Genomic DNA, 17,359 nt, shown 5'->3' with positions numbered 1-17,359 from the left:
ATAAGTCCCTCACACTAACAATTGACTAACGAAAGCTAGTCAATGCTATGTCATCTTTTACGTGGCATGTTGACATGTTATCTTGATGACTTCAATGTTGTATGGTAGATGTCGTGGCATAAAAAAGTTTTGACTAGGAATTGGGTTTTTTCCTTTTTTATACATCAAAATATCCAAAAATTATTAATTAAAGATTTGAAAAAAAAATAAAAAAACTAATTGCTTCAAACCGATTACCATTTTCTTAACTTATTACCATCTTCTTAATTAAAGCCATCATTCTTAACAAAAAAAAAAACCTTCACTTTCTTCAACATTCTCTAAACTCAACGTACCTTATAGTTAGAATATCCTCTCCATATCTGCAAAATTATTCATCTTTTAAAAATTGTTCTTTGGGTAGTCTTGAATTTTCAAAAACTATGAAAGATGTGGGGAGAAAATCTATTAAATAAAATTCAACACCATTAGATTTCTCTTATAGATTTTAAAGAAGAAAAGAACATCAGATTTCTTTTACAAATTATGGGGAAGAGAAGAGAAAGATTTGACTTTCTTTTACAAATTAAAAAAAAAAAAAAAGAGTATCAAATTTTCCTTACAAATTATAGGGAAAAGAACAGGAGGATTTAACTTTCTTTTATTGTGGAATAACATTGTGTGTCTTTATTAATTTCAGTATTATAAGCATTGTGTGTCCTATTTTTATTCTTCCTCTTTTCAAAATCATTTTTTGGTATTTTCATATTTTTCTACACTAACTTTCAGTTAAGTAACAATGGCTTCAATCAAATTGAAAAAGTTGGATTAGGTTTTTTTTGTTAGAAATGATGGCTTCAATTAAAAAGATAATAATCAGTTAAGAAAAAATGGTAATTAGTTTGAAACGATTAAGTTTTTTTTTTATTTTTTGTTTCAAATTCTTAATTAATAATTTTTGGACATTTGAAAAGAAAAAACCTCAATTCTAAATTAGTAATTTTTGATGTCACATCATTTACCTTGTGATATTGATGTCATCAAAATGACACGTCAACATGCCACATGGTAGATAATGTGGCATAAAAAATTTCCTGACTATACTGTTGATTAATGAAAGTTAGTCAACAATTAGTGAGAGTGGCTTATTTAACTCAAAATAAAATTCAATAGATTATCTAAACAAAATAAAAAGATAAAAGCTAAATTGACTTTCTTGATATAATTCAATAGATTATTTGAGTATTTAGCCTATATGTTTGCTTGTTCAAGAAAATGGCACTTATATTTTACAAAGTACGAAAATACACTGCAACTAATTAATTTATAAAAAATTCTTTTTGATAAAAAAAGAGATTAATTACATATTTTGTATTCGTATTATAGTAAAATTATCAATTAGTACTAGAAAAAAAATCACAATTAAGTTTTGAACTATGCTTCTATCCATTGATTTGCACCTTTTAATTAAAAAGAAAAAAAATGAGGGATATAAAGGAAATAAGAGAGAGAGAGAGAGAGAGAGGGCTGGAGACAGATTAGCACTGATCTAGCTTGCTCCAATTAGATTGGTGTGATTTACCTGGTCGAGACAGACCAGATCTATTCCTGCTCTCTCTCTTCCGTTCTCCTTTTTGCCTCTCTCTCTCTCTCTCTAGTTTCCCTCTATTTTAAATTTTTTTACAAAAATTTTGTAATGTTTCTTTTTGAAATTTTTTGTTTTTTATTTTTTAATTCAAAAATTAAAAATAAGAAATTAAACAATGACTTAGTATTTTTAGACAAGTAACACATTTTGATCGGATATGTTTTCAAACACATCATCCTACTAAAGGAGTTAGTCAAACGGGCAATCTATTCAAATGGAATGAAAATTTGAGTACTCGCAAATTATTTTCTTCAAATGTGAAATCGATAATTTCACTATAATTCAATACAAGATATGTAATTAATTCAAAAAAAAATAGGTTGTGCAAAATTAAAGAGGGACTGTTTGCCATTTTTTAATTGTTGTATATCACCTCCTTTTTTTCCTTCTTTCAAAGAATAAAAATAGTATTGCATCAATCATATATTTGCATGAATTTCTACTTGGAGCACAAAAGGCAAAGCTTGCTTGGTATAATTTAATAATGGTTTCTTATGTTAGTGGAAGAGAATTTGATAAAAAGATGATTGGGAGTTGGGAGTTGTAGCTTTGACAAATTAAATCTATCCTAACACACCCATTTGAAAACGACCTTTTATACTCAAATTAAATGCTAATGAAAGATTGATTATTGTTGCTCCCACTAGGACTTTTTTCCCCTTATAAACATGCATAAGAATCCTATTTCTTTGATCTAAATTGTTTCTTCTAACTCTTTTGTTTTTTTTCTTTTATTTAAAAATAAATAAATCAGTATGCATTTTTATATTTGACAAAGAGAATAAGTTTGATTTCTTTCCTTATTCTCTATTTCTCCTTTTGTCCTAACTCAACAAGAGATTTAAATTACATAATATGATTAAATTTCAAAACAGATATCTTTGGTGAAGGCCAAAATTTTTGAGTACTAGTAGTAAAATTTGTTGGACTTTATTTTTTTAAAAAAATTATTATATTAATATAATATTGATGATAGATATTTTGAATTTTACAAATGGGTTTAGATGCATTGTGTTCATTCAATAATAATACTAATTTATTAGTTATTTAAATTATAATTATTTAATACGCATGTAACAATCTTCTTGACCCATTTATGACGTATAAGAACAATTCTGTTCGGTGTTTACCATAAGTTTTTATTTTTTTATTAGTACACTGATCATTGCTTCGTTTGGACTTTATTAAGTTAGGTCAGTGGACCGTTGGCTTATTTTGGTGATTGTGATTACTTCATGGATTTTAATCTTACAAACAAGAAATAAATTGCACCAAGAATATGAATATTGTTTCTATATATATATATATATATATATATATATATAAAGAGAGTATAATTTTGTTTCACCTCTCTCTTTAAATCATTTAATACAATGACAAAATCTTTTTTTCTGTGAACTATTTTAATTGGAAAAATAAATTAGGTAAATATTTTTTTTTTTAGATGTAAGCAGGAAAAGGCATAACTTTAGTAGAATGTGACGCTAGCCCCTAGCCCCTAGGTTTAAAAAAAAAGATTAATAAATCTTTGTCGTCACGACAAAGAGTATCTTCTTTTTTTTTTGGTTTTGCCCTACCTAGTAGATCTCCTCATCCAATTTTATGTTCTTAGCTGCCTTGACTCTTGCAAACCATGCAGGTGCTGGGCTACCAGTGTAAAAATTGAGCCTTGCTTTATAAATTTCTTGATTGCCCTCAAAACAATGACTGAAAAAATTAATATTTGATTTGCAAATTGGCACTTATAAGCTAAAAAAACCCTTCATGCCTACCTTATACCCACCTTAGAAATTAAGCTTCAAGTTTCCCAACATAGGTTTGACATTATTTTCCATAAAAAAAATGACAATTAATTATATATTAAATTAGGAATCATTTGCCCCCTCCCCAAAGAGAAAATACTACTAAACCCAAGCTTTCCCTAAAATCCCAATCTCTATACATTACATAAATAAAAAAAATATATATATATATATAAATACTATTCATCCCAACATTTTTATTCCATTTGACAAACCTTATCTGTTAATTTATCTAATAATTGCATGTCGTGTCTGGAATACAAATTTTTGGGACAAAATTGGTGGGGGAAGTAGTATGATATGTTCATATATATAACACTTATTTCTACTACTAAGCTTGATATATTAAAATGCTTTCATAGGGTTATTTTTATTTATTTATTAAATTTATGTTGTTTATACAATTATTTATTCCTTAAATTATATGTAAAAAAAAAAACTGATTTTTCAATGATACAAACGAACTGTTTTTTTTTTTTGTTAAAAAAACAAAACTAAGAGTACCATATATGATATATCTGAGATCAAAGTGGCGAACAAAATGAACTGATGGAAGGTCAATCATTCAAATACAGATTAGGTAAGGTTTTGAAAATTGATATTCTTCTGCTAATTTTAGTTGGAGAGATGGGACAAAATATACCGTAACATTATAGTATAAAATTTGAAGCGTAGTATATATATAAATAATATTGTGGTCCATTCTCTTTTTGCAGGAATGATATTAACATATGAATTATTTTTGGTTAATGAGAGGTTAGTACAGTCCCACACTATTTAATCTGAGAACTTTCAACGTTCTAATGGAAGTGTTCCCAAACCCATAAATATATAAAGAAAGTTTGTTTATTTTATATTGAATTTAAAGAATTGCACCACTTTATAACTTAACACATTAGATCTTTGGGGACCATAATACCACAACTGCACTCCATAACCATTTATAATAATTATCTCGTACCAGTCTTTATCTTTTTTAAGGATGGGGGGACCATATTTTTATAAATTATTGGATGATCCGAAAATTCAAAATAAATTTTCACAAATAAATAAATAAATAAATAAATAAATAAATAAAAAGTATTAGCTTCTGGGGAAAATTATATGGAATTTTAAAAAAATGTTCAAGTTTTCTTGAATAGTGTGAACACGAGAGAATTATCTATTTTTTTTTTTTGGAGTGAACACGAGAGAATTATTAATTCTGCAATAAACATGCTTCTCGGAATACACGAAGCGCATTCAAACTTTAGATCTCACCCTACTCTGTTGGTAGATTAGGGTGATTTCTCCGTCAGTGTTGCTAAACAAAGGACAACTTACATCCTATAAACCTTATTACTTGAATCAAAATTCATAGGAGACATGTAGTGATGCAAAAAATATAATATTAAGATCTACATCTTATAGGGAGGAGAGGAAAACAAGAGTAAGAGAGAAACAACCCTTCGAGCTAGCTAGTACAATTAATGCAACCCTTCGAGCTAGCTAGTACAATTAATGCAACCCTTCCAGCTAGCTAGTACAATTAATGCAACCCTTCCCTTCATCATCCCCCTTAATTTCTCTTTCCCAACAGAACTTTTGCAATCTCCAGGCTAGGGATATTATTGGTCTTATACAACCTAATGCAATTTTTGAGGCTAAATATATAGATATGTATCAATCTATGCTGAGAAAACTAATGAGTTAATTGTGATTTTGATTGACTATGTTTTCTCTTTTTAGATATGCAAGACAAAATTCCATGGTTGTGGTGGGAGGAGAAAGAATCAAGCAAGGGATGTTGAAACTTGAAAAGATGTTTGATCTTCCATATCCTTAATATGGAATCAAATAAAATTTCATGCACTTAATTGTAGTACTGCAACATACCCTACTTTACAACTAATTAATCAATGTTGTTATTTGTTCAATCTCTTATTGCGCTCCCTCACAACTTGATACAAGAATAATGGACCTTTTCCAGCGTTGCATATATATATATATGAAGTGGAGTCACTGTTGGGAAATCATCTCACCCAAAAATTGTCAAAAAAAAAAAAGTTCATACTTATAGAAACTTATATATTCAAAATTGCAAGAAAGTGGAGAATTTATTTGACTTTATTTCTTTTTTCTTCTAATTAATATCCTAACAATCTTAAAATGGCAAACCAAGTTACTACATGAATATTTCCAAAAACATATATTAATCTTTGCTATTGTTTCATAACTTGAAGCACTGACATGGAACAATTACACTTTTTTAGTGCTTTGGATAGAGCTGATCAAATTTGGTGTTTTAGGTTATTTGGAAATGGCTATAAAGATAATTTTGCCCTTTTTTTGGGGGGGGGGGGGGGGGTGTTAATGTTAATGAGTTTATTCAATAACAATATCCATGTTAGTATTAGAAAATTCTGAAAAGTAAGGTGTAGGAGTTAGTATTCCTTCTCCCTCATTAAATAATAGTAATATTGTGGAAAAAAAAAGTAAGAATCTTTTAATAATAAAGCTTACAGCTTTGAAAAGAAGTTCCCCATTATGTGGATGTCATTTCTCAAGGACTAACTTCTTGTACCATAAATCATATTTTAATTAACATAGAAAAAAAGACATATTCCTAACCCAAATTGCACCCAATTATATATTGAAGGGCTAAAATATGGTCCCAAAATTAAATAACAATTATCCTATACGTAGGGTAGAGTTTTTATATTATATATATATGAGAGAAAATTCAGAGGATTGTCACAAACTTTTTATGCTATAATTAAAGAGAATTAGTAAATTAATATAATTATTAAATTGACATGTGACGACTTTATGATCAACTTATTGCGAAGTCCAAATATAGAATAATAATCCATTTAAAAAAGAAAGTAAAAAATTGGAGCATGTAGAATTTGAAAATAAAAATGATTAAAACTAAATTAATCAAATTAATTAAGAAGGAAAGTACAGATGCAAAAGAAGAAGATGCCCATGTGCTTTACTTTTGTGCATTTCAGGCAAATAAAATTGTTGCATAATTATAATTACATGATGTGCTGTTTTTTCTTTCCCTAAAAGAATATGATATATTGCGTATCACCTTTTAATTTGTCTATATTGTCTGCAATGTGATGCCAATATTAATTCAGACAAACTCAAGTTAATTTTCACAATCAGAATTTGTAATACTACAATGTTTTTCTTTTTTTCTTTATCCTCCCTAATTAATTATTCTATATATTTCCTTACTTTCCATTTTCTTTTTACTTTTTTCCCGGTAGCATATCTAGGTGACAAGCCTGTCATATTCTTACAACAGGACACACAGGCACTGAAAAAAAATTGAACTTTAAATCTGGCAGCTTTCTTCATAGCTCAAAGGACAAAAGAAATTGAATCCTTGTGGGGATTTTGATGTTTTCATTTATGTAAATTTTTTTTTGGATGAGAAAATAGGTGGGTTGAAAATTGCATTAAAGTGTCTCATGATTACCCCTCCATTGTCACGTGACTCGACATCAAATTGTGGCTTTAAGCAAAATAATACTAGTAATTTTCTATCCTCAGTAATTTTCAATATCTTTTCGTTACATTTAAATTTGACAATTTATGTTTTTATATCTTAAATGTGTTAAATGCGATTACATATAAAATATGTTAAAGTTAAATATGAATACGATACGGATAATATTTATATTTTAAATCTGAAACACATACACGTATATATTTAATAACTGTATAACACGATACGATACAATTAATATGATTGTTAAACGTGTCAATATATGACACGACACGATTAATAATACGTTGAATACGATTAAATAAAAATATTTACAATTAAATATAATCTTATTATTTAAAATTTAAAATCAATAATTATAAAAATAATTATAACAAAACAAAGTAATAATAATATCAAATACAACAAAATAAAAATTCAAAATTAGAGTTTAGGCATGTCATAATTATATTATTTATCTTTATAAAATTTAAAAAACTTATTAAAATAAGCTAAAATAGTTTTTGATTATTAATTGTTAATAAGTTGATAAACGTGTCACATATACATGTTTAAATACAATTAAACACGTTTATACATTTAAATATGATAATACAATTAGTTAAACTTATTTAAGCGTGCTATTCGCGTCTAACACGTTACATGTCAAACATGATTAGATATAAAACATATTAAGGCTAAATCTAAATTTATTTAACTCTGTATTTTTTCGTGTCGTATCTAAAATTACCAAGATTAATTTTTTTTTTGCTAAGCCATTACCAAAAATAATTACATCCAAAAAACTTGAAATCCATTTTCTCCTCCATATATATATATATATATATATATATATATATATATATATTTCACTTCAATTAGATTTGGTAATGAAATCATCAGGGCACTAAATTGATGACAGATGTGTCCTTTCCCAGTACGCATGTGGTTTTGCTGAAATTGTGATGGTACCCGTATAATGTCCTAATGGAAGCAAGGATACGCTCCTGGCAGGCAAGTGAGCAGTTGGTTTTTTTCTCTTTTATCTTTTTCCCCTTTTGTCCGTACCCCAACCCCCACCACCCACCCCCCCCCCCCCCCCCCCCCCCCCCCCAAAAAAAAAACCATACAAATAATTAAAAGAAAAAAAAAAGGGTCTCATAGCAAGCAACATTTGGTGAAATGATGTCAAAATTGAGGCAGTAATAGTTGTGAAATGTGAATGGGAATTAAATCTCAGATATCAGGAATTATATGAAAGTTTATAGTATTTTTCAAATTTGAATACGAAAGATGAAAAGAAAAAGCTGACCTCTTTTCTCACATGTGTGTCTATGCCTATGGCCTATGGGATTTTTACTTTAAAGACACAGGAAGGAAGCATCTTTGGCCCGCCTTGGACTGGGGAATGGGAAGAGGATACACCTTTTTTTTTACCTAAATATTTGCATGATTTATTATATTATTATTATTATTATTATATGGTCAGTAAAAGCTTAGTTGTTTCTCTGTTGGGCTATCTAGTGGACTTAAAAAAGTTTTCATGGTCAGCCCAAAACTAATTTAGGGGGGGTATTATCTGTTCTTGTTTTCTCAGGTCACATCTTATTACTTTAGACAGCGCAATTCGGAGATGTTTAGCTACTTCTTCCTAGCAATTAAGACAGCTAGATTAGGATAACCTCAATTTGCATCGCCATAGTCCACAAGAAATTAATCAAAGGGCTTCTCATCTTCAATGTTATGAATACACCAGTCTTGGTAAAATAAGACACTGCTTTGTAAAACATTTTCTAAATTCTTCAAAACTGATGGTGTTGGATCCTTATCAAGGTCCCCATGCATTTAGAAAGTAAAGTACCATGTAAGGCAGCTCATTTCCTGCTCAACCAATCTAGCCACTTTCTTAATAATGGCTGGGGCATTGACCTGTCTATCATGGATGACCAACAAGTCAAGGTAAGCAACCATATGCCCTGGAAGATTTTTCTTCGGACTGCAACTTTAACCTAAATATCACCTACAAGTGCTGGCCAGACATAAATACGCCCGACAAATCGTACCAGTGTAGTAAGTGCTTAACCAGTGACACCAGAAATATTTATGTAAGAAAGATCAAAGCAAGGAAGGACTATTAATAAAAGTCTGTTATGTCTTCCAATATCATATAAACTGGTAACATGGCTGTTGTCTGTGGCACAAGGTTTCATTGTCTCATCAAATTCAGTCACTGCTGTTTTTATGTCATTGCAGGTTATGCATGCTCTTGAAACCATTTACACATTGCCAACATCAAGAAGCATTTACCTAGTAGGTAGCTACTAGTTTATGACCATTAACCATATCGTGCAAGCAAAAATTTAAAGCATCCATCCGGGGATAAAACCATTGACTTGCTGGGCATGAGTTGTAGCGGCTATCTGGTCTGAAGCAACAGGATTATACCTTCACCAGGAAACAAATTAAAGAGATGAAAATTAGCATAGACAATGTAGTTACCTAAGAGAAAGGTAAAAGGATTTTAAGGACTTGAAAGCCTACCCTATCTGCAAAGTAGGATTGCATTCCAAAGGCTGAAATAACCCCTGAGATTGAGCCTGCTGGTTACCGTATGGTACACTTTGCTCACCACCTTCCCATGATGCTCGAAACTGGTTTCTTGCACTGATTTCATCAAGCTGCCAAACACACACACAAAAAAAAAAAAAAAAAAGAAGCAGCTCACAATAATCTCAAACATATGAGAAACCTACTGGGAAAGGCAGAAGGCCAGCAAAGCTTGAGATCTTAACAAGTGTCAAAACTCAGTCATTACATTATCATAACATATACAAACTTTACATTTTCGAAACTTATGGGGAATTAAGTAGCAAACCTTCAATAAAATGCTATATTTTCCCTTAGATAAACTAGCAATTTGCCCGTGGAACATAAATTTCGAGGTTTGTTAGTCTCATAAGAAGGCAAGTAATTAAAAGCTTGTGATTGACTCCTCTAGATGCTTGTCAAGGCTGACTTGTATGTTACAAATTCAGCTAGGGTAGACTTACTTGTAAATTTTTTGAAATGAGGGTGGACATACAACAATTTGAGCAATTTCAGGCTTGTAACTTTTCAATCTGCTCACATACAGATGTTATGTGTTGTTTGTCCTTTCCATAGATGACAAATACTTTCAGGTTCAAACATAAAGTACTTATGATCCCAAAAACTTGTTTGCTTTACATTTCCTATGATCTTACATTTCCTGTGACAAATACTAAATCTTACTTTAAAATTGGGCCCAACTTTGAACTCTGGAGTTCCGGTTCAAGTTTGTCTAAAGCCGTATAAGATAAGTCAAATTAAGTTCATTCACCCCGCATCCCAAATAATGAACAGAAAATTCTCAAATAGTCCAAGTTGATGAACAACAAGCTATATGCCTTACATGATATCTATTACTTTTATAATTAGAGATATGATTTTACCTTAATTGACAAAGCCCTGTTAGCTTCCATCAACATTTGTTCCTGTATTTAAAGCCGGTAGCCTGTTAGTATTTTAGAAGACAAAAAAAGTTTACTAGTTTTTTTCTTTTTTTCCTCCAAAATTGAGATACCTTATTCTGAAGATCAGAAAGCTGGTCAAGCAAATATTGGGTCTGAAAAGGACATTGAAATAAGTGTTAGAATATAAAATGTAAAAAACTTTATATTTGGAGCAAAGAGGGGAGGGACTGAAGATATGCTGAAAGAGTTGCAATGACAAGTTAATCATACCATTAAATTACTACATAATGTTGCACAAGGTATAATTAATTTTTTCATGGAAGACAGTGCATATAGACCAGTGTACTGATCTATGCTATTTTTCAAAAGCTTCATAATGAAGGAATGGTTGAGTTATGATTTTGCAACAAGTATTATATGATATACCTAGCTGCTAAATGTCATGCTCTTGTGGAAGTTACAAATTGATCCATCTATTTGGATCATCTAAATAAGTACATGACAGCTAGCAATACTAATAAGAAGCATGGGGCTGCAAGCTTGTAGGTTTGTTACATAGCTGGGAAAGAGGGAAAGCTAAGTGTGGACTACCAAACATATAAAATTGAAAATGGACACTCCACAGAAAAAAGAAAAAGGTGTCAAACTGACCAAAAGAAATAGCCTACTTTTACCTGTTTTTATTTTAACTATCAATACATTAGAACTTTTGGCTGAGTAAAAAAGATACAAAGAAATTAGTTTCAAGTAAGATGCCATTATATTGTTTCCTCTTGATTCCTGTTATTAACCCTTTCCTTAGATCTTTAAGCAGAGGTAGTCATAAAGCCAGCTCTACAGGTTAAACAGATTGTAATTTAAATAGAAAACTGATGGACAGAGACTCTTATTAATAAAGATGGACCTTGGTAGCAAAGTGCAGATAACTTGTAAGAAAGAAACCTGATTTGAACTGAATTCATGGAATCTAATTGGAACATAAATATAGCTGAAAAAGCTAAATTAAAATGTTGAGAATAATTGGCTTGTTGAGCCTCAAGCCCTAAACTAAATCACACATGCCGGACTTGTGAGTTGCAAGCACCAAAAACTTAAATAAAAAGGACCAAATATAAAGCAATTTTATATTCCTATTATCATTGAAGTTTTCCCTTCAACGTCCAAGTTTCATCTACTCCTAGACTACCTACAAATGCAGAACATAACCTACACCTTGTCATTGCAAAGAGAGAAAAAGAAGGGGGGGAGGGGGGGGGGGGGGGGGGGGGGTGGGGTAGATGTTGACAAACAGGTAATTATGGATGATGTAGATTTAGTTACCTTGGTGGAGCGGACATGTTTCAAGGATGTTTCTAGTTGACGCTCAAGCTGCTCAAGCTCCTTTGAGTTTAAGGGGCCCAAGTCTTCACCAAGAAGATTTCTGTTGAACCAAGGATCATATAACAATTGCTCATGTTCAAAAATACAGAGCAGGAATGAGTACAATCCTTGAGTAATTGCCCAATTCTCCCCAACCTCACAAGAAAAGCACTCGAAAACACAAAGATAAAGGCAAAAACAGCCTATGAAATGAATCTAAAAATCCAAAGCTAGGTACAGTTGTTAGACTAATTACCGCTGAGTTCGTTGCAGGGCCTCATATCTAGCTTTCAGTTTTAGGTACTCCCGATAGCTGCTCTGTTACAGCCAAGAATAACAGCATGAGAAACTATAAAGTCATCATCTAAGGGAACAGATTATCAAAAACTTACAATTTTAAGATTATTAAACTAACACCAGGAATTTGTCATGTCACAAATATAGCAAATAGTTTATGAACATATAATATACCCAGATCTCAAATTCAATTGCTGCATTGCGCTATAACAAAGTTATTTTGATCTCACCTCAAGCTCCTTGGCTGGCTTGCTAACTTCCACTGCACCATAACTGCATTTCTGATATCTTTCAAGTGTCTTGAGCATGCTGGGGTGAAGGCAAGTGGAAAGAAATTTATCATGATGCTAAATTTGAACATAGAATTATGAATTTTTTGCATTGAAATGTTCAAGTCAACGTACATAGAGAGCTAGTTAGTGTTATATCTTGGATAATAATAATTTTCTTTTGTTGGTATCTTGCATGAATTATCAAAGAATGATATATTATGTGAAGTTAACATATAGCATATGTAGAAGTACAATTTCAACAGATTTCCACTTCTCTATTAAGGTGAGGGTAATAAATAGTAACATACTTGAAGCAATTAATTAAGTAGGTGCTTGGCTAAGAAGCCATGAGGTTATATTGGAAGATTCATTCCAATGGTAAAGAGACTCTAGATTATATGCAAGCGCGAGTGTAATTTTATGCATGCATGTGACATTGTCAAAATTACTTGCCACGCCCCATATTTATCACGTGTTTCCCAATAAGCCAATGCTTTATTGTAAACGGATAACTTGTTTAACACAAAAAGTATTCCTACTTTTCTGAAGAAGTTAACAACAAGAAACATTAACCTAGTAAACAAAAGAAATTATTATGCGTTATTGATATTATGGGGTCTAGAAATGATAATCAAAAACTCAAGTTATAAAAAGTAGCCACATGACATTACTGGTAGATCAACCGAAATGCAAATACCAAAACACCAAAAGATGGCAAGTATGAATGTTTGCATAAACATGTATCACAAAGCATGTAAGGGCATGCACACGTACTCACATATCCAACTATATGGGAAGAATTAAGGGGAATGTTGTCCAAAGTTTAGTTTTTCCTTTAGCATGATAATTAAGATAATCATATAATGTATACCTTTCAATCTTTTGGCTAAGCCCTAGAATTCTAAATGGTAACCATGTTTGGGAAGGTATCAAACATAGAGCACATACTATTGCTCTCTGAGCGACAAGTATTTGGACTATTTCTCTGAAATTGAATTCCAAGTTAGGCTTATGTGGGTTGGTTCTCTTAGTCGGAATTACTCAGCGAAGTCTTTCTGTAGGTTGGTCTCGAAAGAAGTGGCCCCTATCATGATTTTTGAAAGAAATTTTGGAGGGGTCTTTGTTTTTGCTCAACGTTTTGGAGGGGTATTGTCTCACTAAAAGTTGAAATATTCTGCTAGCAAGTGCTTAAAGGTGAAGTAGCAAAGAAATAGAATTAATGAAGAGAAAGCTACTGGATATTAGCTTGGCCAGCTGGTCGCTATGCCAAAAGGAGAGTGAATCTGTAAATAATTTGTTTTGTACATGTCAAGAATCATGGAAGTTTTGATCAATGCGGTGTAACATTTGGGGAGTAACATGGATTGCACCATGAGAAGCTTTCCAACAAGTTATGACACATGGTGTTTATTTGCCGTCATTTGATCTATTTGCTTTTGTAGGAATAATATCGTGTTTAACAGTAGATGTTTGTATGTTATCCCACTATTTGATGTCATCAAATTAAAAATTGTTTGATAGGTAAAAGCTAGATGGTCAGAGCTTAACTAATCGGTTATGAATTTATTTAGATATCCTAAAGCTGCTGTAGTCCTGAAAAATGTAAAAGTGATGAGGAGTGGAGTTGTGTGGGATTGCCTACTCTTTACTCTCTCAAATTTAATGTCGATGGAATGACAAGGGGTAGTCCAAGGGCTGCTAGAATTGGTAGGGTGTTGCGAGATGAGGTAGGTTCTATTAAAATTATGTTCTTCCAATTTGTTGAATAGGAGATTCGAACCTTCTTAAGAGCTTGCTATTAGAGAAGCTTTCATGATATTTACTGCAATAAATAGGCAAATTCTTATAACTGATAATTGAAAAGAAGTTCCTCTAATATCGTGAATCGGGTTTTATGTCTGCCCTAACTAGAAGACTACATAATTAGTTTGAAAAATTAGTGAATAATTTTTCGTCATGAAGTGAAGGAGAACTATGAATGAAAGATTGAAGTCAAGCAAGGCTGCCACAATGACACAACTACTTGTAAAAGCTCCAGTTCATGAGTCTTGCCAGTTCCTTTTCAATTTAAAACTAGTATGCAAATTTCTCTCCTCTTAAGAACTAATCCTTTGCTACTGTCGCTTCTCTCTTATCAAGTTTACTGATAACAGAACATTTTTCTTCATAACTTAGGATCATCTTGATGTTTATTTCTACAACTAAACCAAGGCTTTAGTGGCATTAGAATAGTATATTGTTGTCCTAAAGAAGCTGCTGTAGACACTTTGTTAATCATTGAATATAGATAATGCAACATAATTTGATTTTTTACATCAATAAAATGCATAATTAGTGTAATGCAGCGTTTATTCGAAAATTAACCTCATGACAATGTATAAAATAATGATTGATTCCATTACCTTTTGAGTTTAATAAAACCATACCCTAGAATTTTCTATTTCACTACTAGTGCAGTACAAAAACTGAAAACAAGAAACAAAAATAAAAATTAAAAAAGGAACTCAATGCATCTTTTCACAATATAAATTTCACATCAAATACATATTCATCCACTTACAGCCTTGAGCTACCAAATTTCTGATATACCCGAGGCAAATGAAGGAAAATAAAAATTGAAATTAGGCCAGTGATTCTCTAAGGAATATCTATTGAGAAATTATCCTGTGGACATTTCAAGACATGACACCCTATTGATCAGGGGTAAGGTAACCCTACTGAGGACATGACCTTTGTATCCACCAGTGTTACAAAGAAGACTCAAATCTTCTGTGGGAACTACTAGGATTATAACAATTTAACTAAATTTATAAAGAACAGAATTAGCTACTAATAAAAGAATTTAACTCAATTTACAAAGAATTATCTGAATAATTACAAGGTTCTATTGCTATGATACATAAATACTTACTGTTTACATAATTTTTTAACACTATGCATACTATAGTATTGGTCTTTTCACAAGAAATCAAACACATATATGTTTAATGATGTAAAGTTATACTACTATGGCAAACCATACGTTTGAAACCCTTATCAAGAGGTGACATCTAATTCTTAATATTACAAATATTAATTCGCAAAACCTGGAAACCTCTAATAAAAAGGACAAACAAGAAAATACTAGTACAACTCCAAAATCTTCACCCTATCAACCTCTCAGTAATAAAGTGTAGCCTATAAGGAAAATCATATGGTATAACAAATCCCTAGAAGTAGCAATCAGTGATTAGTAAGAATATCTGGCAATGACCTTATTTTATGTATTTCTTTAGGAAAATATTAGTAATTTTGTTAAATGGAACTTGACCCATTAAAAAAAAAGCCCATAGGAAATTTTCACAAAAAAAAAAAAAGCAGTGGGGAAGAACCTTCTTTTTTACCTAGCTCTGCCATGAATAGTATGATAGTTCTACACCAACCTGAAAAGTTTCATGCACAGAATATTGCAATGGCAGACTTCAGAATAAATGAAGCTCATGAACAAATTATATAGTTCTCTTTGTCTAGATGGGAGAGAATTGGCTAATGGATTAAAGCCATTTCAGCCGAAAAAAGATCTACTGATCTTGTAAACAGTTTCTCTATAACAAGATTTCAGAAGAAAACCTGGGAAAAAGAGTTTTTTGGATATAAATATTGATTGGACAAAGATCTGTATTTTGTTGCTTAAGATGAAAATTTGTTGTTTAATCATTAGAAAAACTCAAAAAAAGAAAAAAAAAGGGTCTAGACAAATAAAATAATTAAAGGTAAACAAGCAAACAAACAAACAAATAAATCATAAATCCAACTCAGATCTTATACCAAACATAAAAAAAAAGAAAAAAAAGAAACCTAGACTTTGAGCTAAAAAAGAATTACAAAAGAAAAGAGTAAAATATCATATATAAGAATGATCAGAACTTCAAAGCCACAAAAGAACAATAAAAATAAGCAAAAAGTAAGACAATTACAACCTAATGGAAGCTCCTAAAATCGTCATAATGGAAAAAAACAAAACAAGTCAAAGAAGACAAGGATCAAATAATTTAAAATAAAAAAATAACCCAAGTTCAGATCAACAGAACAAGCAAAAGAAACAGATCTTCACAAGTCAAAACAGCCAAAATAAAAAAGGAAAAAAATAAAAAAACGTAGACATATCTTCATGAATGAATATATATAACCAAAAAATAAAAGAAAGAAAGAAAGAAAGAGCTAAAAGGGTAGATACCTAGCACTGCTACAAAACTCATAGAGCTTGCCACGGTTAGAGAAAATGATAAGAGCAACCTCAGCATCGCACAAAACAGACAATTCATAAGCTTTCTTGAGCAACCCATTTCTTCTCTTGGCAAATGTAACTTGCCTGTTTATCTTGTTCTCTATCCTCTTCAACTCCACTCTTCCTCTCCCCATAATCTTCCTCACCAAAAGATTTAAAACCCTTTTTTTTTTCCTTTATTTCCTTACTTACTATATTTATACTAACTACACCTCTACAAGTATCGATTATCAATATATCTCTATGTATATAATTATTTCTTCTTTTGTTAAACTATGTTTATTTTTTCTTCTTCTTTTTATTTTTTTTCTCTCTTTGTTCTTGGGAACCAGCTGCTGGTCGAAGGCTGATCTTTCTTTTGCTAAGTCAGGGACTCATGTCCCCAAATGTAACCAAATTTGTGAAATATACAGAAAAAAGTTGGATTCTTTGCATCCGTCAACAGAAAATATAAAAAGAAGAAAAAAGAAAAACAATAAGAGAGAGAAAATTCCTTGAAAAATTTGGTTCCTTGTAAGTTTGGTTCTTCTCTACTATCAGCTTTCTAACCTCAAGGTTTTAAATATCATCAAAAATAAAATATAAATGTTTTTTTTCCTTTTTATTTATTTATTTTTTTGGTCTTTAGGGTTGTTGCTTCTTTCTAGTTTCATACTATAACCTTGGCAAAATTTTACTGTTCCACTTTTGAGTAAAAGTGTTTCCCACATCTCCGTTTCAGAGCGTGACATGCACCATCCATAAATTATTTGTGTATCATTGTACC

The 17,359-nt window shown here is 31.1% G+C and overlaps 1 protein-coding gene across 1 annotated transcript; it reads right to left on the bottom strand.

Moving 5' to 3' along the window:
- Positions 1 to 9,013: 9,013 nt before the first annotated feature.
- On the bottom strand, positions 9,014 to 16,837 carry LOC18601755 (agamous-like MADS-box protein MADS2). Its single transcript, XM_007032803.3, has 8 exons — positions 16,543 to 16,837; positions 12,285 to 12,363; positions 12,014 to 12,075; positions 11,719 to 11,818; positions 10,509 to 10,550; positions 10,378 to 10,419; positions 9,449 to 9,585; positions 9,014 to 9,352 (listed from the first exon to the last, which is right to left on the bottom strand). Exons 1-8 carry the CDS (start codon positions 16,725 to 16,727, stop codon positions 9,268 to 9,270), a joined length of 732 nt encoding a protein of 243 aa, XP_007032865.1. The 5' UTR covers positions 16,728 to 16,837; the 3' UTR covers positions 9,014 to 9,267.
- Between the last annotated feature and the right edge of the window lie 522 nt (positions 16,838 to 17,359).

Source organism: Theobroma cacao, chromosome 4 (assembly GCF_053813885.1).
Source record: "Theobroma cacao isolate CCN51 chromosome 4, ASM5381388v1, whole genome shotgun sequence".
NCBI lineage: Eukaryota > Viridiplantae > Streptophyta > Magnoliopsida > Malvales > Malvaceae > Theobroma > Theobroma cacao.
This window is presented reverse-complemented; position numbering and strand designations above follow the sequence as displayed.